The 27,475-nt window shown below is 17.4% G+C and overlaps 8 protein-coding genes across 8 annotated transcripts, besides 42 other annotated features; 2 read left to right on the top strand and 6 right to left on the bottom strand. All coding sequences in view use genetic code 6, as the record gives it.

Annotated features, from left to right (window-relative positions):
• Positions 1 to 360: 360 nt before the first annotated feature.
• Positions 361 to 675, bottom strand: IMG5_056820 (hypothetical protein; the record flags this gene model as incomplete). The annotated part of the gene is made up of 1 exon (XM_004037241.1): positions 361 to 675. One exon carries the CDS (start codon positions 673 to 675, stop codon positions 361 to 363), a length of 315 nt encoding a protein of 104 aa, XP_004037289.1.
• Positions 406 to 439: a microsatellite.
• A 416-nt stretch (positions 676 to 1,091) lies between the features above and the next one.
• Positions 1,092 to 1,135: a microsatellite.
• Positions 1,093 to 1,146: a microsatellite.
• Positions 1,107 to 1,149: a microsatellite.
• A 1-nt stretch (position 1,150) lies between these two features.
• Positions 1,151 to 1,188: a microsatellite.
• Positions 1,156 to 1,212: a microsatellite.
• Positions 1,158 to 1,212: a microsatellite.
• A 104-nt stretch (positions 1,213 to 1,316) lies between these two features.
• Positions 1,317 to 1,363: a microsatellite.
• Positions 1,364 to 4,274: 2,911 nt separating this feature from the next.
• Positions 4,275 to 4,328: a microsatellite.
• A 713-nt stretch (positions 4,329 to 5,041) lies between these two features.
• On the top strand, positions 5,042 to 9,689 carry IMG5_056810 (PAS domain S-box family protein; the record flags this gene model as incomplete). The annotated part of the gene is made up of 7 exons (XM_004037240.1): positions 5,042 to 5,090; positions 5,150 to 5,286; positions 5,334 to 6,442; positions 6,502 to 7,677; positions 7,724 to 8,020; positions 8,300 to 8,813; positions 8,856 to 9,689. The coding sequence occupies 7 exons, from the start codon at positions 5,042 to 5,044 to the stop codon at positions 9,687 to 9,689; spliced, it is 4,116 nt and encodes a 1,371-aa protein (XP_004037288.1).
• Positions 9,690 to 9,694: 5 nt separating this feature from the next.
• Positions 9,695 to 9,801: a microsatellite.
• Positions 9,697 to 9,769: a microsatellite.
• Positions 9,697 to 9,804: a microsatellite.
• Positions 9,698 to 9,816: a microsatellite.
• Positions 9,699 to 9,809: a microsatellite.
• Positions 9,699 to 9,816: a microsatellite.
• Positions 9,700 to 9,809: a microsatellite.
• Positions 9,816 to 10,376, bottom strand: IMG5_056800 (thioredoxin-related protein 14, putative; the record flags this gene model as incomplete). Its single annotated transcript, XM_004037239.1, has 3 exons — positions 9,816 to 9,893; positions 9,964 to 10,024; positions 10,144 to 10,376. The coding sequence occupies 3 exons, from the start codon at positions 10,374 to 10,376 to the stop codon at positions 9,816 to 9,818; spliced, it is 372 nt and encodes a 123-aa protein (XP_004037287.1).
• Positions 10,043 to 10,121: a microsatellite.
• Positions 10,377 to 10,493: 117 nt separating the features above from the next.
• IMG5_056790 (hypothetical protein) lies at positions 10,494 to 11,947 on the top strand (the record flags this gene model as incomplete). The annotated part of the gene is made up of 5 exons (XM_004037238.1): positions 10,494 to 10,998; positions 11,046 to 11,240; positions 11,285 to 11,541; positions 11,599 to 11,756; positions 11,809 to 11,947. The coding sequence occupies 5 exons, from the start codon at positions 10,494 to 10,496 to the stop codon at positions 11,945 to 11,947; spliced, it is 1,254 nt and encodes a 417-aa protein (XP_004037286.1).
• Positions 11,948 to 12,035: 88 nt separating this feature from the next.
• Positions 12,036 to 12,069: a microsatellite.
• Positions 12,036 to 12,070: a microsatellite.
• Positions 12,071 to 14,863: 2,793 nt separating this feature from the next.
• Positions 14,864 to 15,038: a microsatellite.
• Positions 14,881 to 14,996: a microsatellite.
• Positions 15,039 to 16,719: 1,681 nt separating the features above from the next.
• Positions 16,720 to 16,776: a microsatellite.
• Positions 16,777 to 16,917: 141 nt separating this feature from the next.
• Positions 16,918 to 17,957, bottom strand: IMG5_056780 (ribosomal protein component of cytosolic 80s ribosome and 60s large subunit, putative; the record flags this gene model as incomplete). Its single annotated transcript, XM_004037237.1, has 6 exons — positions 16,918 to 17,044; positions 17,108 to 17,305; positions 17,371 to 17,529; positions 17,568 to 17,638; positions 17,687 to 17,879; positions 17,941 to 17,957. 6 exons carry the CDS (start codon positions 17,955 to 17,957, stop codon positions 16,918 to 16,920), a joined length of 765 nt encoding a protein of 254 aa, XP_004037285.1.
• Positions 17,956 to 18,025: a microsatellite.
• Positions 17,960 to 18,027: a microsatellite.
• A 10-nt stretch (positions 18,028 to 18,037) lies between these two features.
• Positions 18,038 to 18,077: a microsatellite.
• Positions 18,078 to 19,116: 1,039 nt separating this feature from the next.
• Positions 19,117 to 19,148: a microsatellite.
• A 94-nt stretch (positions 19,149 to 19,242) lies between these two features.
• Positions 19,243 to 19,309: a microsatellite.
• Positions 19,250 to 19,304: a microsatellite.
• Positions 19,252 to 19,304: a microsatellite.
• A 123-nt stretch (positions 19,310 to 19,432) lies between the features above and the next one.
• IMG5_056770 (seryl-tRNA synthetase, putative) lies at positions 19,433 to 21,520 on the bottom strand. Its single transcript, XM_004037236.1, has 5 exons — positions 21,429 to 21,520; positions 21,271 to 21,369; positions 20,757 to 21,116; positions 20,411 to 20,604; positions 19,433 to 20,195 (listed from the first exon to the last, which is right to left on the bottom strand). The coding sequence occupies exons 1-5, from the start codon at positions 21,463 to 21,465 to the stop codon at positions 19,503 to 19,505; spliced, it is 1,383 nt and encodes a 460-aa protein (XP_004037284.1). The 5' UTR covers positions 21,466 to 21,520; the 3' UTR covers positions 19,433 to 19,502.
• Positions 20,614 to 20,714: a microsatellite.
• Positions 21,157 to 21,238: a microsatellite.
• Positions 21,170 to 21,247: a microsatellite.
• Positions 21,521 to 23,053: 1,533 nt separating the features above from the next.
• Positions 23,054 to 23,187: a microsatellite.
• Positions 23,077 to 23,114: a microsatellite.
• Positions 23,188 to 23,262: 75 nt separating the features above from the next.
• Positions 23,263 to 25,086, bottom strand: IMG5_056760 (hypothetical protein). Its single transcript, XM_004037235.1, has 4 exons — positions 24,544 to 25,086; positions 24,308 to 24,495; positions 24,081 to 24,182; positions 23,263 to 23,976 (listed from the first exon to the last, which is right to left on the bottom strand). Exons 1-4 carry the CDS (start codon positions 25,050 to 25,052, stop codon positions 23,753 to 23,755), a joined length of 1,023 nt encoding a protein of 340 aa, XP_004037283.1. The 5' UTR covers positions 25,053 to 25,086; the 3' UTR covers positions 23,263 to 23,752.
• Positions 24,202 to 24,286: a microsatellite.
• A 66-nt stretch (positions 25,087 to 25,152) lies between the features above and the next one.
• Positions 25,153 to 25,206: a microsatellite.
• A 128-nt stretch (positions 25,207 to 25,334) lies between these two features.
• On the bottom strand, positions 25,335 to 25,988 carry IMG5_056750 (hypothetical protein; the record flags this gene model as incomplete). The annotated part of the gene is made up of 4 exons (XM_004037234.1): positions 25,335 to 25,526; positions 25,577 to 25,633; positions 25,686 to 25,784; positions 25,848 to 25,988. The coding sequence occupies 4 exons, from the start codon at positions 25,986 to 25,988 to the stop codon at positions 25,335 to 25,337; spliced, it is 489 nt and encodes a 162-aa protein (XP_004037282.1).
• A 26-nt stretch (positions 25,989 to 26,014) lies between these two features.
• Positions 26,015 to 26,133: a microsatellite.
• Positions 26,028 to 26,090: a microsatellite.
• Positions 26,036 to 26,138: a microsatellite.
• A 739-nt stretch (positions 26,139 to 26,877) lies between these two features.
• Positions 26,878 to 26,912: a microsatellite.
• Positions 26,883 to 26,907: a microsatellite.
• A 404-nt stretch (positions 26,913 to 27,316) lies between the features above and the next one.
• Positions 27,317 to 27,352: a microsatellite.
• Between the last annotated feature and the right edge of the window lie 123 nt (positions 27,353 to 27,475).

Here is a 27,475-nt window from a genome sequence, read left to right as displayed (position 1 = left end):
TGTAAATTAATAGTGAAGAGAATTACTCTTGAGAACAGTGTTTTGTGTCTTATATTATTTTCTTTTGCTATAATTTTTTTTTTTGCTAAGTTATTATTATTTGTTTTTTCTTTAATAAATAAACTTAGTTGATATTGGTAATTACTGAATATTTTCCACGTTTAGTGAAAACTGTTTTAGAATTGTATTTATTTATTATTTTTTAAAAAATAAAAATTTATATTCTATTTATTTTCATCTTTTTAATATTTTTGAAAATTATATAACTTATACATTTTTCTTATATTTTGTTATTATTTTTTATATAATATGAGCCTAATTATCGTATTCAATTTAATTATTTGTGTTATCCTGTTCTGATCACTTTAGATATTTTATAAATAAATACAATAATATTTTCTTAATTTTAAATAATTATTATTATTTAAAAATATTATTAAACTAAACATATAATAATTATAAAATATTATAAATAATAATAATAAAAACTTAAAATAAATTAAAATTAAACACTATATATATATATAAATAATTATTAAACTTTAGGATATAAAACATAATTATTAATAAAAAATTTACCCTTTCCTTTAACCAATCTGAAATACCCTTTTTTTCCACAAAACTTAGACCAATAACTTTTAACTTTCCAGAAATCTTTAGTTCCATTTTTTCCATTGGTTTTTTTAGTTTTCGTCTATTAAATATAAGCTATCACTGAATACTTTGAATCTATATAATCTTTTTTCGGGTGAACAATACATATAGCCATGCTTTGCTTAGAATAGAAAAACTAGTAATAACAGTCGTGATGGGTTAAATTTATAAAAATTAGTTACTAATGTTAAGGTGATTAGTAAGGATAGAATTAATTTTATTTTTTGGTATATTTTTAAATTTAATTATATAATTTTTGAAATATTTTTTTTTATTGATTTGAATATAAATTATAAGGCAATTTAACAAAAAAAAATCAAATATTAATTGTTTTATTTTCGAATTGAAATTCGAAAATTTCGAATCATTACATTTAATATTTTTTTGGAAATGAAATAGTTATATTTAATATGCAATATTTGAATAAAATATTACTTATATTTATGATATAAATAAAAAAATATTTATTTTATAAATAAAATATTATATATTATATTTTTAAATTTTTTATTTATTTTAATTTTTTTTTTATTTAATAATAATTTTTTTTTTATTTATCTAAAAATTATTTATTATAATTAATTTATTTTTAATTGTCTATTAAATTATTTTAGAATATAATTTAAATAAAATTCGATTTCTTAATCTATTAATATAATGAGAAAAAATAAATAGTTCATAAATAAAAATTAATATATTCATAATTAAATGATTCCAGTGTTTATTATACCATTTTTTCCGAATTTTTATAAACTTTTATATATATCTATCTACTTTTTATATGTTCTATTATTTTTAATCAAGCCTAATAACAAAATTTTTAGTCTTAAAAAAAAAAAATATTTTTAATAAATATTATTTAGCTTTATTATTTATATATTTTTTTTTATTTTTTCTAATATAAAGATATTAATGATAAGATATGTTTTATTTAACAACATAAAAGTTATATTTAATTTTTATTATTATTAATCTTTAATTGCTTATATATTAATAATATATTAATGATAAAATAAATTATTAATATCATTAAAAATTTATAAATATATATCATTAGATAACATTTATAATCATTTTTTTAAAAATATCTTTAAAAAAAAATAAAAAGAATTATATTTTTTTTAAATAATAATTTTTAATATATGTATGTTGGTTGAGTTAAGTTTATTAAAAAAATTAAATAAACTTGATAAAAATAAGTATATATTTTTAACTTTTTTAAAATAATAAAATAAAATATATAAATTATAATCAAAATTTAAACAAGAAATAATTAGTACTAGTTTTTTTTTTTTAAAAAAAAACAAAAATAATAATTTTCTTACTAAATTAAAATATATGCAAAATAAAACTTACCCAATTAATTTAAATACTTATTAAGATGAAGAATTAATAATATTTAATGAGTAGGATGGAGAATTAAGGGATTCGCTAATATAAGAAGGAACTTATAATTAATTACCTTTATATAGAAAAGTACATGCATCATTTACATCCCGCAAGAAACAATAACAAAATTTATTTTAATACAAGTAATTAGTTATATTCAAATTTAATTAGATATTTGTAAAGATATTTCCTTATTTAACCCTATCAGATTTATTAATTTTAGCAAAAGCATTCAGAAAAAAAGTTTAGAATTTAAGTACAAACCCATATGTAAAAAAAAAACTAGAATAATATGTAATTGACTAAATTGTACATAGACCTTATTAATATTTTGTAGATTTTTTTGATAATTAAATAAACTTTACATTATTATAAAGGATATATTATCATTAGTATTATGTAAAAAAACTAAAAGAAGAATTTATTTATTTTTTTAATAAAAAAAGAAAAATAGTATAAAATAATCTTAATATTATCAAGACATAAAAAAAGATATAAATAGAACATTTCAATAAAATGAATATTTTTAAAACACTTATACAATAAACAATTTGGGAAGTATTTTAATTGCATTATCTCATTCCATTAGTGATATTGGTTATATTTAGGGATGGAATATTATTGCAGGAGTTTTTATTTAAAATGGATTTTAGAACGAATAAACCTATTGGATTTTAAATTATATGATGAAGAAAATGAAATTAGGTAATTTATTTAAGAGTAACTTTAAAGGTACGAAAATATTAGATTATTAACTTGAACTATTTGTTAAAAGTTACTTACCAGATATATATTTATTTTTAACTAAAAAAGATTTTTAAATAAATTATTTTTCTACTTAATGGTTTTTGACTTTATTTTCGTATGATTTAAATATATAAGTAGTTTTAAAAGGTTTTTTTATTTTTATTTTTCTTTAAAAGTTTTTTTATTTTATTTAGTATGGATGCTTTTCCTTTTTAAAGGTTATAAATATTTAATTAAAATAGCAATTGGGATAATATAGTTAATAAAAAGTAATAAAAAATGATATTTTTTCTATAATAATATATATATATATATATATAAAAAAAAAAGAACACTTACTAGAAATAGATGAAGATGATATAAGTTTATTTCTAAAATAATAAATAAAATCAATATTTATATATAATACTAAGTACCAAAATTAATTATTTTAAGTAGCGTAAACATTTAAAGTAACAAACTAACTAATGGAAGAACTCGAATAAATATATTTATAAAATCCATAAAATCCTAATAAAAATCTAACAATAAAAAAGAAAGAAAACAGCAAAAAATACGTAATTCGTTAAGAAAAACTTATATATTAAAAGTATAAAAAAAGTAAAAAATAAAACAAATATTTTCTTAAAAATAAAAAAAAAATATATATAACAAAAATAAAAAAAAGCTTTGAGAAAAATAACTACTATGTACGAAATTTGAAATGTGTAAATTAAAATAATAATTATTAAACGGAAAAAAAATAAGAAAAATCTTTTAATAATTCTTTAATTTAAATTAATTACCAAGAATCATGTGAAAACTCAAACAATAGTGATAAATAAATAAAAACCGAACATTTTGATGAGTATTTAAAGCCTAAAATAAACACTTTAATTTCCCTTTATGAATATAATTCGTCCAAAAAGCCAAATGAAGCTTCTTAAACATCTTTATTATAAAAAATCTTTAATATATTTTAAAAAAATTAAGATTCGAATTAGAGTAAAATATAATAAAATGATAAATATTCTTAAAAAAATCACATAAATGTCTTTTAAAAAAAAAACGATAAAAAATTAATCAATTCGAATGAAACTATTAAGTAAATATCCATAAATCAACCTCTAAAATTATAAAAGAACCCTTTTAATGTTTTCTTTCTGCCTTAAAATGAATAAATATAAAATAAAGTGAATAATTTAAGTTAATCAAGTTGTTTAAAAAGCAAATAATAATACAATAGATAAAGTTTTTCGATAAATCCTGCTCTTTATTTAAAAAAAGATAAGGAAGATTCAGAAAGTCCATTAAAAAGTGGAGATAAGTAATTATAAGAAATGGTTTTAGGAGAGAAATTTTAATCGCCTTAAAGCTTTTAATCGAATTCTTCAATTAATTAGGAAACACATATTAGTCAAATGAATTCTTTAAGGTTTTAAAAAAGTAAAGAGTATTATAAACAAAATTATAATTAGAAAAAAATTATTTGAATTTTATTTTTATATATTAAAATAATAAAATGTTTTTTTTATAAAAATTAAAATATTTATATTATATTATTTTTTTAATTTTTTTTAAAATATATTATATCAATTTTTTTTCTACGTAAAAAAATGAATATATTTAAAAAAAAAAAATATAATTAAGACGAAGAGGAAATTTCGTTTTTTTAAAAAACCTTGTAAAATATAAAATTATGGATATATTTAATTATGCATGAACTTTTATAAAGTCAAATATGTAGTCCTTTTTTATACAATTTATTGCTTTTATTTGAAACTTTTTAATTTGTATTTTATATTATTCATCCATTAATGGATTACTTTTTATGGAATAATTCCTTTTTTTATTATTTTAGATCAATGATATAATATTTTTAGTTTAACTATCTATTAAGTTAATTAAAATCTAACGCTTTTATAATTATTTTATGTATATGTTTTACGATAGTTCTTTTAGTTATTGTTTTATTTATTATAGTTATCATAAAAATAAAAAATAATGAAAAAAAAGCTCTACATTTCTTAGTTATGGGATAAAAATATTAGCTTCTTTTGGCTTAATTACTAATACGATTATATCTTTGCCTATTATTAATATTTTTCTTTGTATTATTGTTTGTAATTAAAGTTAATCAATTCATTCTGAATTAGAATGTTATAGTGGTATTTATTATTTATATTTATTATTAGGATGTTTTGGATTAATTTTTTTTCTTTTTCTATGCTTATTTTATACTATTCTTTATATTGATTTTAACCCTGCTAGTATGATCCCTTTTGCATAGCCTTAAACATAATTGCCATTATTAAAATTAAGTAAATTATTATTATTTTTATTTTTTTAAAAAAATAAATATATTTAATAAATTTTAAAGCTTTGAAAATATTTCTACCTCTATATACATAGATTGATTATGAAGGCAAACGTATAGAGTTATTTGTTTTATTTAATATTATTAGTTATATAGGCATATTATTTATGAGATTTAAATACCCTTCTATATATAATAAAGTAATTAAAAATATGATTTTTTTTTTTTAATAAAAATAAATAAATAGAAAGTATAAAATTTTAGTATTTTTTGTGAATCTTTAATGTTTTGGATATCTTTATGTGTATTAATAACATTATATATAGATGAGGGATAAGTCGATAATATAGGATTATTGTATTTGGTTATTGGAATACCGTTTATTTGGAGTTTTTATAATTCATTAATAAATTATAGGAATTTATATATGATGAGAAAAAGTATAAAAAGTTTCAAAACAGACCAAGAGGTAGAAATGTATATAAATATATTAATTGAAATGATTGAAAATCGTGAAAATCCGTAAACAAGGATTATTTTGGAAGGAATTTTGAAGTTTCATAGTCGATAATGTTTCAAAGAAGGCTGCTTTTGTCATTAATTTTTAATGGATGATACTAAGGAGGAAGAAGTGTAGATTTTATAAAAGAAATGGTATATATTTTTGAAAAATATAATTGAAGATATGCTTGAAAAGTTTAATAAATCAAGTCGGTTGCATCTCCTACATTCTTATATACAAAACGAGAAGTTAAAAAATAAATTCAAAGCACTTATAGAGCTTATGATTATTATATAAGAATTAAAACCGAATATTTAATAAGAATTTTAGGTTTTTAGATTTTGTTATTTAATTGAAGAAGAAATTATTGAAAATGACCAAAAAGGAGGAGAAGGTAAAAGCGTAGATGTGAATAAAATTGTGCTTTTTTAAAAGGAATTTATTAATTTTTAACATTTGATTGCTAGAAGTGTATAACTTCATTTGGATTTCTGGAGAGAATTATTAGAAGAAAATCCTGAAATCCAAAAGATTTAATAAACGGGATAATAAATAACTTAGACAGTAGAATAGGTAAATGAAAAATTTTAGAAATTAAAAGAAATTTATTCATAACATATAAAATGTTTGGAAATTTATGGAAATTTTTTAAAAAATATTGTTAATGATAATTAGGAAGGAGATAAAATCCTTGATAATGTCAATTATGCAAAGAACTCTTAGAATATTAATAAATAATTCGTTGATTCTGATAAATTAAAATACGGAGAAAACTCAAGTACATCCATTATTACTTGTTCTAGTAATTATAATTAAATTGGTATAGTTACTAATGTTAATAATGAATTAACAAGGTTTATTCTTTTTTATTTTTCTTTAAAAAATAAATAAATATTATACATATTAAATTTAGAATATTAGGATGGTCAAAAAGTGATATTATAGATTAAAATATTTATAAGATAATGCCTAAAGTATATGGGGAAATACATAATTAATTAATGAGGAGATACTCAGAAACCTCAGAACCGAAAGTAATAGGAATAGAAAGACTTGTATTATGTCAGCATAAAAATTAATATTTAGTTCCATGTACTCTAATGATAAAAATATTACCCAATTTAGATGAAGGAATTACTATTGTAGGATTTATCAAAGATGTTGAAAATAATACAAACAATAATAATATATAATTGAGTGAAGAAAAAGTACATTATATGATATATAGAACTGATAATGATGCTATTTAGGGTATTTCTATTTCTGTTTTTAACTCTTTTGGGATTCCTGCGGCTTTAATGTATGGAAATACTTCCGGAAATCTCGAATTTACAATAGATGTGATTTGCTAGGAATTGACTAACCCTGAAATTATCGAATTAATGAAAAATCCGTAGGGAGTTTTGGCAACAATAGACACTACATAAATTTAAAAAAAATTCTTATTAGAATAAGAAGATTCGTAAGACTTAACAATGCATATTTCTTCAGAAAATAATTAAATTCATTCATAATAATAATAATAAAATAGCAAATTTAAAAGATAAAAAGTTCGCGTTTATCTTATTGAATAACAAATTTTTGAAGATCGGAAAGTTAATGTGATAAAATTCGTAGAAGTTGAACAAAATACACTTATGGATGATGTAAAAAGCAAAGCTTAGTATGCATAAGATATCAATGATATATAAATTAGAAATAATCTTTAATCTTAAATTGATAAAAAGGATGTTAATAGTATTATGGAGAATCAAAAAGTGAACTTTTCTCCTGAAAATGATAATTTTATTGGAGAAGATAGGGAAAGTAATGTATCTAATACAACTTTAAATGATGAATTTAGGCAATTAAAAGATTTTAAATCACTTATTAGTGAAAGAAATATACCTAAAAGCATAAAAATATTACAGTCAACTGTTATTTTGGTAATTTTGTTTGTTTTTGCATTATGTGGAATTGAAATTTGGTTTAAAATTTAATAATTTGATAAAACTAGAAATGGGATAGATAGTATTTTTTATGGATATTAAAGACATAATATTATGGCTGATGTAAATTATATAACTAGAAAACTTTGGTCTATTTCTAAGTAAAATATTATTATTATTTTTTTTAAATTTATTTTATAAAAATAGCCTATATTATAGTAATTAAGATATAATATCTGATTAATTATTTTAATAATAATAAGAAAAATTATAAAAAAAAGTATTTGAATTATAACATATATAATTCGAAATTATTAAAGGTCGAATTTATTTAGAAAAATCGTTTATTAAACATCTTGAAGAAATATAATATAGCATATATTTTTTGTTATAAAATGGTGATATAAAGCCATATTAAAATTGTTTTACAAATTCAATTATATAATATATAACATCAGCTTCATAATTAGTATATTCAGAATATGATAACTTATTAATAACTAAGTAAATTATATATTATTTATGTATATTGCTTTTTTTTATTTTTTAACTGTAAGTTTTTTTTTTTTTTTTTTTGAACAAAATAAGACTATTAACTAATCATTTTATAGTTTAAAAATTATTACTTGTAATTACTTTATTATACAAGAAAATAAATTTTAAAATTCTTAGTTTAATAGACTTGTTTTTTCATATATTTTTAGAAGAAAAAAAAATACAGAAAAAAATAATATGATTAAATAATATATAGATATGTATATTTAAAAAAAAAAATATTTGTAGTTAAATTTTTTATACTACTTCACCAAAAAACTTTTATTTTGTAACAAGAAATGGACTTTTTATCCTTAGATAAGGGTCTGAGGATATAGCATAGGAACTTTATGATTATTATATTAATTAAATAATGAAATATAGGACCAATTTTCTTACAATTATGATTTTGGGGACTTCCTTGTTTATTATTTCTTAGTTTATATTGATTCCGATTGTTTTTTAGGTTCTAAGAACTAATACTAGGGTACTTTCATTATTTGGTATGATAAATATATAAGAAATAAAAGATTTGGTTTAGAAATGTGAAAAATATAGTTAGTAATTTTTAGATGAAGAGAATTTTTAGGAATAATAAAAAGAATAATAAAATATAGAAATTAATAATGAAATAGGAAAAGAGGAAGATAAAAATAATAATTAGAAAAATGAAGAATTAAAGAAAAAAAGGCTAGAAGAAGAAGAGATAAACAAATTAAGAAGCGAAAAATTAATAAATTCAAAAGATAATAATAAAAAAAAGGTAATATGACTAAAATTTTTAATAAAAATTAAATAAAAAAAGGTTATTTTTTAATTCTTTTTTGTAGTAGTTTTGTTTTTGTCATATTTTATAATTTCATTTGTTTTAGAAATTATTTTTTTGAATGATATAAGTACCATTTTTCAGCATTTAAACTATATATCAAAGAGGAATCCGATATTGAAATACAATCTTTTATATACATTCGAACAAATTAGTACAAATTTAATACAATAAGACGATAATAAATAAGATTTAAAAGAATAGTTTACATAGAAAATCTACTAAAATGAAAACGATATATTTAATTCTTATAAGGAATCTTATCCTTCAGAATTCGATAAATATAAAGATAATTTTCGTATTATTAATTATGATAATTTATGTGAAAATTTTACTTGGGATAGTCCTTTAAATGAAAAAGAATGCGCCTCTATTGATGATAAAATTATCGAAAAGGGACTCAGAATCGCTATTGTTTCTTATGCGGAAGACACAAGGAAATTATTAACATAGTTTTGGGGTGGAAGTAGAAATAATTTATAGTAAACCCTTTCTGGATAAGAATATTTAACACTAGAAAATATATAAAAATATATTGTACCAAGTATTGAATATTCAAATTAACTATTTATTGATTGCATAAAATAGTTTATTAATAATTAGTAATAAATTATGTCTATAAAATTGGGAGTTTTTATATTCTTTTTGAATTTTGTATTTATTGTTTTATGGATTCCTTATTAAAATATGCTGAGTTAGAAAATTTGGAGAACTAAAGGAATGTTGCATATGATACCTATGGATATCATTACTAAAGACAATAATCTTAAATAAGCTTTTGCTTCGGGAGACATTTTATAAGCAGTTAAATGATAAAATATTTTTTTATTTTTTATTTTTATTTTTTTTATTTTTATTTTTATTTTTATTTTTTTTTTATTTTTTTTTATTTTATTATTTTATATCTTTTAATTTTTATTTTATTTTTATTTTGTATTTTCAAAGATCTTCGAAAAAATCTAATAATAATTGCTTATTTGTTATTTGTTATTCCAATAAACTTTTTTCGAAATTACCCTTTAATATTATTTAATTTTCACATTTTTAAATATTTTTTTTTTTATACGTTTGTATTCAATAATAATACTGGGATTCCTTATAATTTAAAATCTTTATGATGTCTTAAAGGATGATTAGGATTTTTCCATCTTTTTAAATAAAAAAGCATATATATATATATATATATATATATATATATATATATATATATATATATATATATATTTATTTATATATATTTATATAACAAAGTTATTAAAAAAATTACTCATCTCTTAATCCATTCTTTACTTCTAATAAAGGAATAGCTAATTCTTGACATTTAGGAATAACATGAGATTTAATAAAAGGATAAGCTGCTTCACAATCTGAACACCAATTTCTACCTGTAGTTTCATCTGTAGTACCAGTAAAATAAAGAACAAATTTATTATTTTATTTTATTTTTTGATAATGTTCCTCAAATTACGTATAATTAATAACAGTGTGTAAAGAATTCATATTTTTGATATATGTATTTTTTTATTTATATAATTAAATAATTTAGTTACAATTATAAAAAAAATTAGTTTTTTTTTTTTAATATATATATATAAAAATATTAATATTAGTTTTTTAATGGGTTAAGATTGTTCTACATGCAAATAAGAAATAGGAAATAAACAAGAAGAAATAAAATCTACAAAATATTAAAAAATAGAAAACTAAACAAATGCAGGATAAGAAATGCCTTCAATAATTTATAATAATATTTCTTTTGTGCACTAAGAATTAAAAAATCCGCTTTAATTTTAAATAAAAGATCCTATTTATAAAGAAGAACCTAATTCAATATTCGAATAAGCTTATCATAATGACCATTAATCATTAGATATTTCATCTTTAAAATAAAATAATAAATAGAAATCTAATAGTGTAAACTCTATTAGTTAAAAGAATTAATTAGTTGAAAATTAAGAGCATTATTATAATACTAAATAAGAAGTTTATTCTTAATTAAAAAAATTCTCTAATGAAGATATAGAAAATCAACTTAAAAATTAATCAAATGATGATTTAGCTTTAGAAACTAGGCCTCCCTTTTGTTTTAAAAGTGGTGCTATTTATGAAGGATAATGGAAAGGTATTTTTTTTGTTATTGAATATGTTTGTTACTATTTAAAAATTTAGGTAATACTAAATATGGTATAGGTACGTAAAAATGGCCTGATGGGGCCATATATTAAGGTGAATGGTAAAATAATTAAGCACACGGAAATGGAGAGTTTGTTCATGCAGATGGGGATAAATATATAGGTTAATGGCAAGAAGATAAGGCTAATGGATACGGAACATATATATCTAATGGTGGTTCTAAATATGAGGGTTTTTTTTATTATTATTAGTTAATTGCTTTATTATTATAAAAGGATAATGGAAAAATGATATGTAAGATGGTTATGGGGTCGAAACTTGGCCTGATGGATCTAAATATGATGGATTTTTCAAATAAGGGAAAAAACATGGATAAGGTACTTATACTTGGAGCGATGGGTCAACTTATACTGGTGAATGGGTTGATACTAGGTTTTTTGTTTTATTTTGTTTTATTTATTATTAATTATTTGTTATAATTAGAATTTAAGGCTAAGGAATTTATAAATGGCCTGATGGAAGAGTTTATGAGGTTTTTTTTTATTTTTTGTTAAAAAAAAAATACATGAGTTTATCTTTAACAAAAAAGGGAGAATGGCTAAATAATAATATGCATGGAAAAGGTGTTTTCACTTGGAAAGATGGAAGAAAATATATAGGGGATTATTAATATGATAAAAAACATGGATTCGGAGTTTATATTTGGTCTGATGGAAGAAAATATTAAGGAAATTGGGGATATGGAAAGTATTATTTTATGTTTATATATATTTTATATAGTTTTTTTTGTTTTTTAAAGACAGCATGGAAAAGGAAAATATATTCTTCCTGATTAATCAGTTAAGATGGGACTTTGGGAAGAAGGAAAGCGAATAAAATGGTATGAAAATGAAAATCAATACAAAAATGAAATTGTAAAAGAAAATCATTAAGAATGAAGAATTTTTATTAATTTTTATTTTTTGTTTAATAAACCTATAATTATATATATAATATCGATTTTTTTATTATTTTTTGTAAATATGGTTTTAATTATTATATTTTTTAATTTTTATTTTTTATAAAAATAAAATTATAAAATTTTTGATTATAATAAAAATTATTTTTGTTAATTTAGATATTTTTTTTATTGCTAAATTAAATTAGAATAATTAATTATATTTTATTTATTAAAAAAAAAAAAAGAATTCGATAATTTTTTTGTTTCTTCTATATCTATTATCTCCTTTTATTTTCAAAAATTTTTTTTTTTTTCTATATTAATATTTTTTTTGAATTTATAAATTTTAATGTTAAAATTTAATTTTTAATTTTTTTTTTTTTTTTTTCCCAAACTAAAAAATAATAAATATAATTTTTTATAATATTTTCAAAATAAATAATTTAAAAAAATGTAAAATAAAAACAACGAATTTTCATCTTTATTTTCTTAAACTACAAATTTCGGAAGTTCTACATCATTAAATTCATAAAAACTAAATACATAAAATAAAAAAAGTAAACTAAAAATTAAAATAAAATAAATATATATAAAAAATAGATGGCTTTAAAGTATTTAAAAAAGAATCAAATATCTAAAATGAAAAATTAGATACTTCGTTTTCAGTTTCCAAAATATAACCTTAAAATGAAACATAAAATAATTTTTCAAGTACAAAAAAACCGCTTTCTTAATTATTTGAAATTTTCGAATAAAATAAATCTGAATTGAAATTTTCTTTGTAAAATTTTATTAATAATTTTATTTTATATATAAAACAAAAAAAAGAACATGTAAACCATTTACCTAAGAATAAATATCTCCAATTTAAATATTGAAAAATGCAAATAATAATATGGAAAGTGCGAAATAATCAGCTGAATTCGGAGGAAATTTAAAAAATTAAATAAATCTTACAAACACTAATATTAATATTAAAAAATAAAATGTTTAAAAGCAAACTTAAAAACCAACAAATATATTTATAAATAAGTTTTTTTAGGCAATTAACAAAAGATTTGAAATTATAGAAAAATAATTAAAAATAAATAATGAAAATAATAATATAAATAAAAAAGAAGATTTAGTACTTTTAAATATTCTAAATAAAATAAATTAAAAAGAAGAAGATTTATAAATAAAGCAAGTCTTAAATAGGATAGATAAATTAGAATAAAGATTTAGCTTTTTAGAGTAATTAATATTAAATAGTTAAATTAAATAAGATAAATAGGAAGAAAAAATAAATAATTAATATAGTTGTGTAAATAATAAATATGAATAAATTTTAAATAAACTAGAACATTTGTAATAAAACGAGTCTTGTTAATAGTATTGTTTTAAAGAAGAACTATTATAAAAAATAAATTTATTTGATACTTAGTATTAACAAATATAACTTGAATAAAATAATAAAATAAAAGAGTTTTCGAATTTAGAAAATAACTTTATTAAAATTACGAATTCACTTAAATTATTAAATAATGAATATTAAATTCTTTCTTAAGAAGTTTTTTAAATTAAAAATAGTCTGAAAAGAATATTTACTGCACTTTAATGATTTATATACATAATTGATATATTTTAATTAGGTTTTTATTTAATATTAGTTAAAAATAACTATTAATATTTAATAAAAAGTATTACATTTTTTGTTTATTTTAAATAGTTTAAAACAAATCTATAAAAATTAAAAAATATTTAATGATTTTTTTTTTTTTAAAATAAATAAATAAACTAAAAGTATTTTTAATATATTTTAAAAATAATTATTAGGTTTATTATTCATATTTATTTTTTCCATATACAAAAATATATATATTTTTATTTTTAAATTTAATAATTTCATGTATTAAATAAACAAAAAAAATACCATTTTTTGAAATTAAAACGATAGAAAATAAAAAGGAAAAAAAGCCAAATGATTAATTCAATATTTAATTTAAAGAATTTTTTCAAGCGAAAAATATAATAGAAATAAAAAAAAATCAAGAACTCATATTTTAAAAGTATATATTATAATGTTCATTGGATAAAATTTTAAAAATATATATATATATTATTAATAAATTTAATTTAAAGGATAAATAAATATAATTCTTCAAAGTAAAATAAATAAATAATTAATTTTTAAAAATAAAAAAATAGGAAGCTTAAAAAAGAAAAACAACAATAATAAATACATTATTTTTTTATTAACTTTAATTTCAAAAAAAAAATTTTTTTGAATTTCAAAAAAATAAAATACAAAGATCATTAAAACACAAAATAACAAAAAAAATATGTATTTAATAGAAAAACAATAAAATTATAATACTTCCTGTTTTCGTTTAAAAAAGCCACAAGAACTAATAATAATAATAATAATTGAAAATTAAAAAACTTTTAGAATTAATTTAAGTCAAAATTTTATAAAGCAAAAATATGGAGAAGATGATTAAATATATATAATTTAATAAAAATGATAATGCGTTATTTATATTAAATTAAAACCCTGTTCCTCATTTAAAAGTTAGAATATAAATCAAAGGCAAAGAAAACTCTTAATATATAAAATAAGTTAAAAATATAAAAACAAAGGTTTAGTAATTATATTAAAAGTAAAGAATAAAATTATTTCAGTTAAAAAAAAAAAAGAATTAATAATTAATTAGAAAATGAAGATTTTTAATATAATTATTTGTACAAGCATTCAACTAATAAAAAAACATTATTTTACAAATTAAAATCATTAAATTAATAATAAATTATTAAATTATAAAAATGAATATTTTGTTTAATGCGAAAATAGAGTTTTTAATAAAGCTATTCGAAATGGAGAAATAATAGATAAAATCTTAGTTTAAAAATATGTTTTTAATTTATATAATGCTATTTAAACTAATAAATAAATTAAACTAATTTAATTAAATAAACTAATTAAACTAAATAAACTAATTAAACTAACTAAATATAAATCAATTTAAACTAATTACAATAAATAAAAATTAAACAATTTAAATAATTAATCTATTTAAAATAGTTATAGTAATTAAATTAATTAAACTAATGGGTCTAATTCTAATATTAAGAATATTTATATAAACATTATTATAAGAAGTAAAAGATGATATTTTAAAAATTGGTATAAATATACTTAAAATTTATTTTTTTATTTATATTTATTATCTTTATTTCTTTTTAATTAAATTCTAATTTTGATTAGAAAAAAAAATTCATATCTTTTTATAATTTGTATAATATATAATTTATTATTTTAAATTATTTTCTAGTCTAAATCGTAATTAAATTTTTTACATTAACTATTTAATAATAATTTGTATATTATTTATAGAACATATATAATAATAATAAAAAAAAAAAGTACCAACTTTAATATTTAAAAAAATTCAGAAAAAATAATTATAATTGAATTAAAAAAAAATTATTTAACTATAATTTATAGTATTAAAATATCTTGTTTTAAATATAATTTTATTTTATAAATTGTAAAAAATAAAATTATTTAAAATAAATAAAAGAGTAATTTGAATATAAATAATGGAAAGTTAATTAAGTACTATGGAATAAAATAATATTAATAAAAAGTTAAAAAATAATTAAATTTAAAGAAAATAAAGAATTCGCTCTGACGACTAAGCAAATAGAAATTATGTTTGTGAATGTGGAAAAAAGTATTTAAGCTATTCCGCGTTATATACTCATTATAAAACTAAACATAAATAAAGTAATGTAATCTAGAAAAAGAAAAACCTATTGAAATATGTAACAAAAAATTATAAATTTAAATTATATACATATTTATTAATTGTTAATTATATATTTGTTATTAAAATAGTAAAATCAAAACACTGAAAATGTTTAAAGCATTTTAAATGATATTTAAGCATTTTTTTAAAGAAATACTAATGAAGTAATAAAATATTAAAAATTTTTATTAAATATAAAATAAAAGAAAATTGAATGCAATAATAATAATAACTATTAATATATTATAGATGATAATTATATAAAGCACTACTTTGTTCTAAATGATGAATATAATAAACTATTTTAGACTTTCTAACATTATATAATATTAAATATATCGTCGGAATTCGATTAATAAATTACTCGTGAAGATTAATTTTACTCAGAATAAAAATAATAAAATATTTATTAAGTTCTAGCAACTTTTATGATATAAGTAAGTATTATTTTGAATCCTTAATAATTGATAGAAACTGCTGTATTTGTAATTTTACTTATAAAATGTTTAAATGAGTACGGATAAATTATATGTGAAGATAAAATAAATAATAATAGTTCAAAAGACTTTTGTTCAATAAATACAGCTAAAAATATAGCATAAATATCAAATACATTTATAACTGAAATATTGCCTAATTATTATAATAAAGATTTGATAAATTTGGGAGATCTAAAAGTAGTTGGACCTGAAATAAACGGACTTAAGAATTCATGTTATTTAATGAAAATTATAGTAAATTGGATGTATGCAAATAAATATTCTTGTGCAAGAATAATTTTCGATTGTGAAGAAAATAATAAAAAAGAAGAGTTTGAAAGATCCACTTTAAAAAAAATAAACAAAAAAATTAATAGCTATAGTGATTCATTAATAAGAAATTCGGCAAGTTCTTTTGAAGAAAATTACTTTACATAAGATTAATATTAATAAATTAATAATTGATTATTTTTTTAATTTTATTATTATTTTTTACTTTCTTAATATTATATAAAAATATATATATATCTATATATATATATATATTTATATATATATATTTTTTTAAAAAATTAATAAAAAAAAAAAAAAAAAATTAATTTTAAGTTTAAATTTCTATTAATATTAAAAATAAATGAATTTATAAATAAATAAATATTTTATATTTTTTTTTTAAAAAAATTATTTCTATATTTATTATATCATATCATTGAAAACACTAAATTATTAATTTTATCTTCTCTATTTCCCCATTCTCCTCCTTTATCAAAAGGTTTAATAATTTTCTTTTAATCCCATCCATCTTATTTATTAGTTAATTTAAAAGTCCTTATATAAAAATATGTAAATAAGCTTTTTTTTTTTTTTTGTTAATTATTAAAAATATATTACCATATGAATTTCATAACTTCCTTAAAGTTAGGACCTATATCAACAATCTCATTTACTAAATCTTCTAAACAAATTATTCCTTTATCTCCTAAATTATCTTCTACTTTTTTATTATTATCAATATGTTCTCTTTATCCTTTAATTTTTGCGTAGCATTTTTTATATATTAATTCAGAAATAACTTTTCTTGAAGGATAACTAGTTTTTATTTTATTAAAAAAATGAAATAAAATATGAATTTAATATAATAAGTATATTATTACCCATAAGTAATATAATTTTCAACTCTTTTCAATCTTTTTAAAGTTTTAATATCGACTTTTAAAAATGTCGCACTGTTTATTTCTGGAAGTTTAAATTGTTTTAAGATTTTCTTTTATTATTCAGAAATATCTTTAACTACTTTTTTTTTTTTTTTTTTTCTCTTTTTAGTATTCTATATATAAATAATAATAGTTACCCTCTGATTCTTAATACTAATAAAAGTCTATCTTTTTAAAATTCTTCATCTGATCTAGCTAGTTTTAATGACTTTATTTTTTTTAATAAATAAAAAAGATTAGTTTTATTATTTTATACTCTTTTTTTAAATCTAGAGTATGCTTATTATTAAGCTTTGTAATTTTAAACTAAAAATTCAGGAGTTAGATGCTTATTTTCAGGCCTCTATTTTCTTTCTTTTAATCTTTGGATTTTTGTTTGAACTTTGTGTTAAATTCTTTCAACATTTTATTTTCTTTTTCTTAAAATATCTGCTGCGATGTATTTTTTTCTAGTTTTTTATATTAGATTTGTTGATTTATGTTTTAATTTTATTTTTTATATATTATTACTCAACTTAATTGTCCATTATTTTAATTTTTTTTTTATAATTTTAGTTTATTATTTTTAACTTATTATTTTTTTAATTTTTAGTTTTTAATAAAATAGTATATATCTTTAATTAATTATATATATAATTTATTAATTAAATTTTTCTTAGTTATTTTTTGTTTTTATCAAAAAAAAAAAAAAAAAAAGTTAATTAAAAATTTAATAAAAATAGATGTGAATTAAAATATATCTTGTAAATTTTTAGATGATTTAATATACATTTATATATGACAAAATAGATACTATATCTAAAGATATATATAAGAAAATAATATATATATATATATATATTAAAATAAAAAAACTTTAATATATATATTAATAATTGCATTTATTTCTTAAAAAATGTAATAAAACACTAAAATATATCAGATTTAAAATATATTAAAAATTCATTTATAATATTTTAATGAAAGTCAAGTTTTTTTTATAATTTTCAAATTAAAATAAAGTAATTTTTTAGGAATATCATTATTCCTCAAACTTTAAATTTATAAATATAAAAGAATAAAATAATTTTATTTTTAAGTAAGGAAGAATTATGGCATATATTATTTAAAATCATAAATATAAGCACTTTTTTTATCTAAGAATAATATTTTTCATGGAAATTTAACTTCTTCGAATACTTTCTTTACTCCAAAAGGCTTTTATATATATCAATTTTAGAAATTCTTAAAATAGGGAAAGAAAATTAAACTTAGAATAGAAATTAAGATTAAAAAATGTATTTTTTATTCATAATGTTTTGCTTTTACTTATTAAAAAATCGTTCGGATATGATTATTTATAAAAAATATAATAATATCATATTTAAATGCTTGTAATTAATGTTTAAGAAACTTTTAAATTTACTTGTATTTATTTTTAAAATTAAATTTGATATTATTAAGTTACTTTTAAGCTTTTTGTTGTAAATATTCTTGAATTTTTAGTTAACTTAATTTAAATAAATGCGATTTTATCAATTAATTGAAGATATTCCTAATTTTAAAGAAATCATTTAATATTTTTACATAATAAAAATCAGAATTTAAATATGAATTCTTTTAAAGATAATTGTTAAAAAAATAGATAAAGCCTTTTCTATAAAAAATCAGATCTTAATAAAAAGATTCTTAGTCTTTATAATATGAAAAATTAAATTAAATAAAATTATATTAAATAATGCTTTAAATTGACTATATTTTGTATATTGTCGTCTTTTTTTTAGTTAATACTAATAAAAAATATTAAAGATATTATGCTTTTTTATATTTATTTAAATAAATTATATATAAATATAATTATATATATATTTATATATATATATATTATTATATATTAAATCAATATACTTTTCCATTTTTTCTAATTTAATTAAAGCAAATATAAAAATTTCATAAAATATATATTATTTATAAAAAAATATATATAATCTATATAAATTAAAAAATTAATTATTTAGAATTATTCCCTAAAAAACAATTAATAATTTTTTATTAAATAGAATTACATAAAAAAATAAAAAGACTTAAAATTTTCATTAAAATTCATTTTTCTTAGGCATACCTTATCTATAGGGAATAAAATCTACTCCAACAAAAGGTTATAATACTTAAGGAACTCTCACTCCATCTTTTTCTTAGTAATTTTCCAAAATACAAGTAAGTGTTCTTTAAGCTGCACATAGAGTACCATTAAGCATATGAACAAAGACTTTTTCTGCTTTTTTATCTTTGACATCTCCTGTGGTAACATTTAAACCTCTAGATTAGAAATCTGTGCAGTTTGAACAAGAAACTAATTCCTTATATTAACTATAACCAGGGAACCAGGCTTCTAAGTCATATTTTTTAGCCGCAGCGTCATTTAAAGCTCCAGAAACTATATTTACGATTCTGTAAGGAAGTCCAAGTGCTTGCATGAATTCTTCGGATATTTTAATCATGTTTTCAAGTTCTTGCCATGAATCTTCAGGCTTACAGAGGACAAATTATTCTATTTTTTCAAATTAATGTACTCGATAAATACCCCAGGTTTCCTTACCAGCTGCTCCTGCTTCCTTTCTGAAGCACGAAGAGAGTCCAGCATAACGAATGGGAAGTTCTTTGTTGTCAATGTATTCGCCACCATGATAGGCAGAAATAGGTTATTCGGATGTGGCAATTAAATAAAAATCTTCGGTTTATTCAGTTTTTCCTTCTTTGGATTCTTCGGGTTTACCACATTCTACCTTTTTATATTAATATATATATATATATATTTATATATTATAACTATATAAGATTTAATATTTATTTATATTATTTAATTTTTTTCTTTAAAAGTATAATAAACAAAAAAATGCGAAAATAAAAAAAATAAATTATGGCATTTTTTTTTTTTTTTAAATAACAAAAGTAATAAAAAAAATAGAATATTTAAAAAGCAATATAGATAAATAATTACTTTATATAATTAATCATCAAAATCTGAAAGTTAACAAGTTTCAGCCATAATTGATTTTTTCATAAAGAAAGGAGTTTAAATAGGAGTATATGCTTTTTTCATTAAAAATTATTAACCGAAATTTAAAAGGGCTTAAACTAAAATAACGCCGTAATTCTTTAAATAATATCCTCTATGTCCTACAACTTTAGAACCTATAAAAAAAATATAAATATAAATATAAATATAAATATAAATATAAATATAAATATATATAAATATAAATATATAAAATATATATAAATATAAATATATATAAAATATATATTTATAAATCAATTATATATCTTTTTTAAAATAGAAATACCTCTTTTTTAATCAAATCCATCTAGCATATATAAAATTTAATGATGATGAGCTTTTCCAGGCGTTTCATCTATTTACAATATTCTTTTTTCACCCCATGTACGTTCTATACGATTATTATCTTCGTTATTATCAACTGGAACAGTATCGTGAACTATATTTCCTATTTTTTTTAATTTTTCATCAAGATTTAATTTTGCTTAGACATTAATTTATTATAACTATTCGATTTTCTATTCTATCTCTTCTTTTTCTTTCATTAATTCATCGCAAGTGTCATTTTTATTAGCTTTTTTTCTTTCTCCAATTAGTTTCTTCTTTTCATTAAGTTCTTTTCGAGCTGCTTCATAATTGAATTAAGCTTTTTTATATATATTATTAAAAATTATATTGTAAAAAAAATAAAATAAATAAATATATATATATAAAAATATATATATATATATATATATATATATATATATATATATATAAATATATATATATTTATATGTTTTTATTATTATTTTTAATACTTTTAACCCACCCCTTATCTAATGCTATTACTTCATCTACTAATTCTATTTTTGCGTTTCTTTTTTTTTATGATTCCCTTACCTTGTTAGGATTACCTCCTTTTTTTAATATAATTAACTGTATTTTATTTTTTCTTGTTATATATATTTTAAATTACCTCTTTCTGGTCTGAATTCGTTTATGTCTAAACCCATATTTAGTTATTTTATTTTTTGTTTATTTAATTTTTTTTAATTTATTATGAAAAAAATCTTTTTTTTTGTTAATAAATAGATTATTTAAAAAATAAAATAATAATTAAATATTAATAATTTTATATATATTTTATATTTATGTTATTTATTCGGATTTATTATTTTATTTATATATTTTAATTATTTTGATAAATTATATTAATAAAAATTTCATTTTAATTATTATTACAAAATATTTATAAATAATATTATTTTTTGTTTTTATTATCTATATTACAAGTTTAATAGAGTCTATTAAATATAATAGATTTTTTTAAAAGAAATACTCGATTTCAAAAATTTTCCTATGTTTAACAATTTCCTTAATTACTTATAATTTTTTCTTTATTTAAGTTTTATTAATCATTACTATGAAAACTTGATTTGAAATTCTATTCTTTTAAATCTTAAGTTTCGTTTTCATCTTCGTTTATATCTTCTTTAATATGTTCCTTCTACATTAAATTAACAGTGTTTTATTTTTTAATTTATAATTTATTTATTTATCTTTCTGTAAGAGATGTAAACTTGAACTTTGTTATATTATTAACAAATAATTTTTCTTTCTCAAACAATCTTTCATTCTTTCTTTATCTTTAATACTACTTATTTTTTAATTAAATTCTCATTTAATTTCTATCGATTTGTTTTATTTTTTCAAGAGAAATATTATTTCTTTTTGGTTTTTTTAAATCTTAGAAATACTTTTATTTCTCTTAAAGTACTTAATATATACGAATACATTCGAATAAAAGTTCATAAAATTAAATTTATTCTTCTTCTTATAAAGAGTCATATTTTTCACTTATTTAAAAGATAGTATTGTCCAAATAATTATAATAAATAACACAATCCTAATAAATTAATTAACTAATACTTTCTATAATATATAAACCCATATATTATTCGCAAATAATAAGCGTTTATTTTAAATTTTAGATAAGAAAATTTAGTAAATTATTCACTTTAAATCCTATAATTAATTAATTTTAAATATTTTCTTATATTTCTTGTTCTTAATTTATTATAGAATTTTAGTTAATTCCATATTCACTGTGATTCGTTTGAATAGAAGAGGCTATACATTATAAATATATTTCTATATTAAGGGAAAGTCGCATTAAATAATCATAATAATCCTTTATTATATACTCTTTAATTAAATATTAGTATTTCATTTTATTTTGTGGTTTTTATTTATTTACTTCTTATTTTATATCTATGCGTAATTAAATAGGATTATATTTTAAAAAAAAATCAGAAAAATATGATCCTATAAACTTTGTAAATTTATGAATTATATATAGAAATTTTAATTAAGTTTTGTAATTTATTTCTTCTTGTTATATTATATAATCGAAAAAATTAATTGTTTTTTCGTCTTTTTTTTATTAGTTTTTATCTTATAAGTGTATTAACAATTAAATTATATTATTTTGTTCTAATTTTTAATAGTTTTTGTTTAATATTGTCGTTTTTTATAAAACTTTTTCCAATTCTGTTTGTTTATTAGAAGTTTTTTTATATATTTTGTTGAAAAGAAAGGTCATTTTAATTTATTTTATTTATTATTAATTAAATAAAATAATTAATATAAAAATATTAATATATTTTTTTATATTTATTTAATTTATGATTACAATTATATAATATTATTTATATGATAATTTAAATAATTTTTTTTTATTTTTAGTCTATTTTAATTAAATATATAAATGTATATATAAAATATTTAATTAGCTTTTTATATTTTTTTCCTCATTATTATTAAAAATAAGTTTATTCGTCATACATACAATCTCTTTTTTAATAAAAAAGTAAATAAGGTTCAGCAGAACCGATAGTAGTATATCCTTTATTTTTAATATCTATTTCTTTACAAATAGAATCATTAAATTCATTCCAAGTACCATCAATAGGATTCTTACATTCTGCAAAATAATGTCCTCCATATAAGCTTCCCATATGATTTGTTATTCCAATAAGATCATAAATACAATTTTGTATACTTTTGTCCTCTATATAAAATAAAAAATAATCATTAATACAAATTACTTGATTAGTTAATAAATTATCCCATATCTAAACCTTAAATAGGAAAAGTGATATTATGGGTAAGCTTTTCTCTTCTAGTAGTCCCGAAATGGAATCTTTTAATATGAATTACTAGAATATTAGGTAGTCTCCAGATATGGAATTATCTTTTGGATTTTTTTAGTCTTTACAATTAGTACAATTATAAGTATAATCAAGAATTCTTCCTTTAAAAATTATTCGATTAATCGTTCTAGTCTATAATCTAATCCATAACGGAAACTGTTTGTAAAACTTAAAGATAAATCCATAAAATTATCAAATGTTATTGATGGGTTATTACATTTCTAACAAGTTACTATACTAAGTAATTAACCTGTAAATAAATCTGTTATTATACTATTATCTCGATCTTTATAATATTAAAACCATGAATCACTCTTATTTTTTTATTTTATAATTTTAATTTTTATTATATTATACTATTTATTGTAGGGTTTATTTTTATATATCTGCTTATAGCTCTTTGTATGGCTTTTTACCTTGAACTCTATTTAAATCATCATTTAAAGCTTCTAGTAAGGTTCTTAGAAATTCTTGAGAATCTTATTATCCACTTCCTTTGAATTATGAGGATATTTTTTCTATGTTTTTAAATGTATAAATAATAATAATAATAATAATAATAATAATAATAATAATAATAATAATAATAATACTAATAATAGTAATAGTAATTATAATAATAGAATATTATTTTTAAAAATACCTATTTTTTGTTTCAATTCATAAGGTTTTTCAGGTTAAGTTTTATTATTTTGAGACATCTTTTAAATAAGTTTTGCAAATTCATCTGAAACGCCTTGATTTTTAGAATTAGTTTCTAATATATGTTTATTTTAGTTGAAATAATTAACTAATTATCGACAATTAAATAGACATTACAAAGCTGAATTCCTTTTTTTTATTTATTTAAGAAAAAATATAAAATAAATATTAATGCACATATAGCATGTATTTCCAATATTATTTAAGCCTACTTTTAAAATATTCACTTTTTAATTATTTTTATTTACTGAATTTTTAATATTATATTCTTTTGAATTATTTTATACTGTTTTTTTTACACATAGTGGTGAATACTATTATGCTCTTTTTTTTTTTTTTTTTTGAAATATATTATTAGTATTATTATCTTTACTTGAATTTTTTAACAAAGAAGTACTTTCGTTTGAATATTTTTATGATAATTATAATGGTTAATAATTTTTTATTTAATTTAAATTATTATTATTATACTAATTGCCTAAATAATTAGTATTAGTAGTAGTAGAAGTAGTATTTTAATAGTTATTGCATTATAAACTGTATTGATTATATTAAAGATTTGCAGGATAATTAGAATTAATTTAAGAATTATACGATTCGAACCCTGATGCTTAATTATTATTTATATTTCTTATCCTTATTGAATTCGACATATATTCTTTTTATTATTAATTATTGTAGAGCATACAATTATATATTTTTTTTTTGTTCTAATTTTAACTTTTTTTTTTTTGTTTAAAAAAAAAAAAATATTAATTTATTTTATGGATAAAATTTAATTAATAGTTTTTATTTTTTTTATATACTTTTTTTTTTTTTTATAAAATTTTATTTTTTTTAGTAGATTATTTATTTAGTAATTAAAAACATAAAAAAAATATCAATAAATAGATTTTAAAACAATAAAAATAAAAAAAAACATAGTTTTTTAGTTTTAATTAAAAATAAAAAATCTAAACTAATCAATTTCAAGAAAATCTCAATAGTTAAATTTATCTATCCCACATATTTTCTTTTTAAGTAAAAGGAGTTAAAGTAACAATAATATGTATTTTTCTAAATCTATCTAAATTTCTAGCTATTTTAGGAAATTATTTTGCTGCAATTTTATAATCAATAGTCTCATCTGACCAAGGAGATGCCTTATTTTCTAATAAAATCTATTGAAAAATAATAATAAATCGAAATATAGTTGAAAATAAAAAGTTACTTATACAATTTCATCATGACCTTTATTTATAGCTAATAATAAGGGAGTTCTTCCTATCTTTATTTATAAAAAAATTATATAAAAAAAAAAATCAATAAAATTATATTACAATATCACGAGAATTGACATCAGCTCCATATTTTATTAGAACTTCTGATATTTAAGAATTTCCTCTTTTAGCAGCCCAATGTAAAGCAGTCAAATAGACCTTTTTGTGATTAATAAATATAAATATTGATTTTATTATTAAAAAAAAAAATAACAAAAATACATAATCATAAGAATAAACTAAATACTTGTTATCATTTAAAAATTCTTTAACTTTTTATAGATGATTTAACTTTACAGCAGTAAAAAATTCAATTGATTTTGGGTGAGAATAAGGTTCTGTACTAAATACTTTATTTTCCATAATCTATTTTTTTATTTAAGTAGAAAATAAAATATATAAATATACGAATATATATAAATATATATACATATAAATATATATATATATATATATATATATATATATGTATATATGTATGTAAGTATATATATATATAATTATATATTTATAATTACATCTATAGGCTTTAATTTTAATCTTTTCAAATAATGGATTGCATCAATTAATTGCTTTCTTAAATATTAAACTTTATCTTTTTTTGCCCTTTTTTTCTCTTCTTCTATTTCTTTTAAAAAAACTGATTCTTCTTATTAAAGTTGTAATTTTGTTTATTAATCTAATAATCCGCTATTTTCAACTTTTGTTTGTTTGTTATTTAATTATAATAAATAACTAAAAGTATAAATTACTGTTTTATATTTATTTGCCTTTATCTTATAAATTTTATTGTTTTATTTAATTATTATCTTATGCATCTTAAGTTAATTTATTTTCAAAAGTTTTTTGTAGTTTATCCTTATTTAAATGATCAGAGAAATAGCTTTTTTATCTTTTGCTTAGATTATCTGTAATCGTTTTTAATTTTTCTTCCTGAGAATATTAATCAAAAAATGTAAATTTTGATTATTCTCGGTTCCTACTTTACTTAAAGCAGTATTAGTGTTTATATTTTCTAGATTTTTATTATTATTGTTATTATTATTATTATTTTCAATGATTATTTAAAGATTTTTAGATATATTTTATTATTTGATAGTATTTTTAAAAGGAATGAGTTCATATTTTTTTTGTTCGTCTTTTTTTTTGAAATATTGTTTTATGAAATTTTCGTCAATTTAATTATTTTAATTTAGTATTCTATTTTGTTTTATATTATTTTTTATTTTTATTTTATTTTTACGCTAAAGAATATTTTTTATTATTTTTATTTATTATTTTTTTATTCTTCAAAAAATCTAGAGATTATTCTACTGATGGCTTTTTTGAAAAATAATTTTTAGTCAATACAACTTGTTTATAAAAGATTTAATTTTTATTTTATAAAGGAGATGATGATTTATAAAAATGATTGAATTTGTTATTTATTGCTTTATTTTATTAAAAAAAAGATACTTTTTATTCAGGAATATATTGATTTTGGAGATTATTAAGAAGAAATTCGTTATTTTTGTTTTACAAACGAACTTTTTATTTAAAATCTTTTAAAAAGACTTAACTTAATTAATCTTTTAGTATTTAAATATTATTATCTTTTTCCGAACTTTTGATTGGTTTTAAATCGACAGATTTATATTACCTAATTCTGTTGTTTTATTTTTGTATTTAGCTTATTTAAGAAACATTACTTTAATTGTTTTTGGAAAAAAATTTTTTTGGAAAAAAATCTTCTTGAATGTTTTATAAAAAGAACATTTTCGAAAAAATTGTATTTCTCATTTCAAACTTTTACTTGATGAAATTTCCTTTAAATTAATAATGTATTTTTATATTTTTTGGAGTATTCATTT

Source organism: Ichthyophthirius multifiliis (assembly GCF_000220395.1).
Source record: "Ichthyophthirius multifiliis unplaced genomic scaffold scaff_1120509250206, whole genome shotgun sequence".
Lineage (NCBI taxonomy): Eukaryota > Ciliophora > Oligohymenophorea > Hymenostomatida > Ichthyophthirius > Ichthyophthirius multifiliis.
The sequence above is the reverse complement of the archived record's forward strand: the minus strand, read 5'-3'. Positions and strand labels throughout refer to the sequence as shown.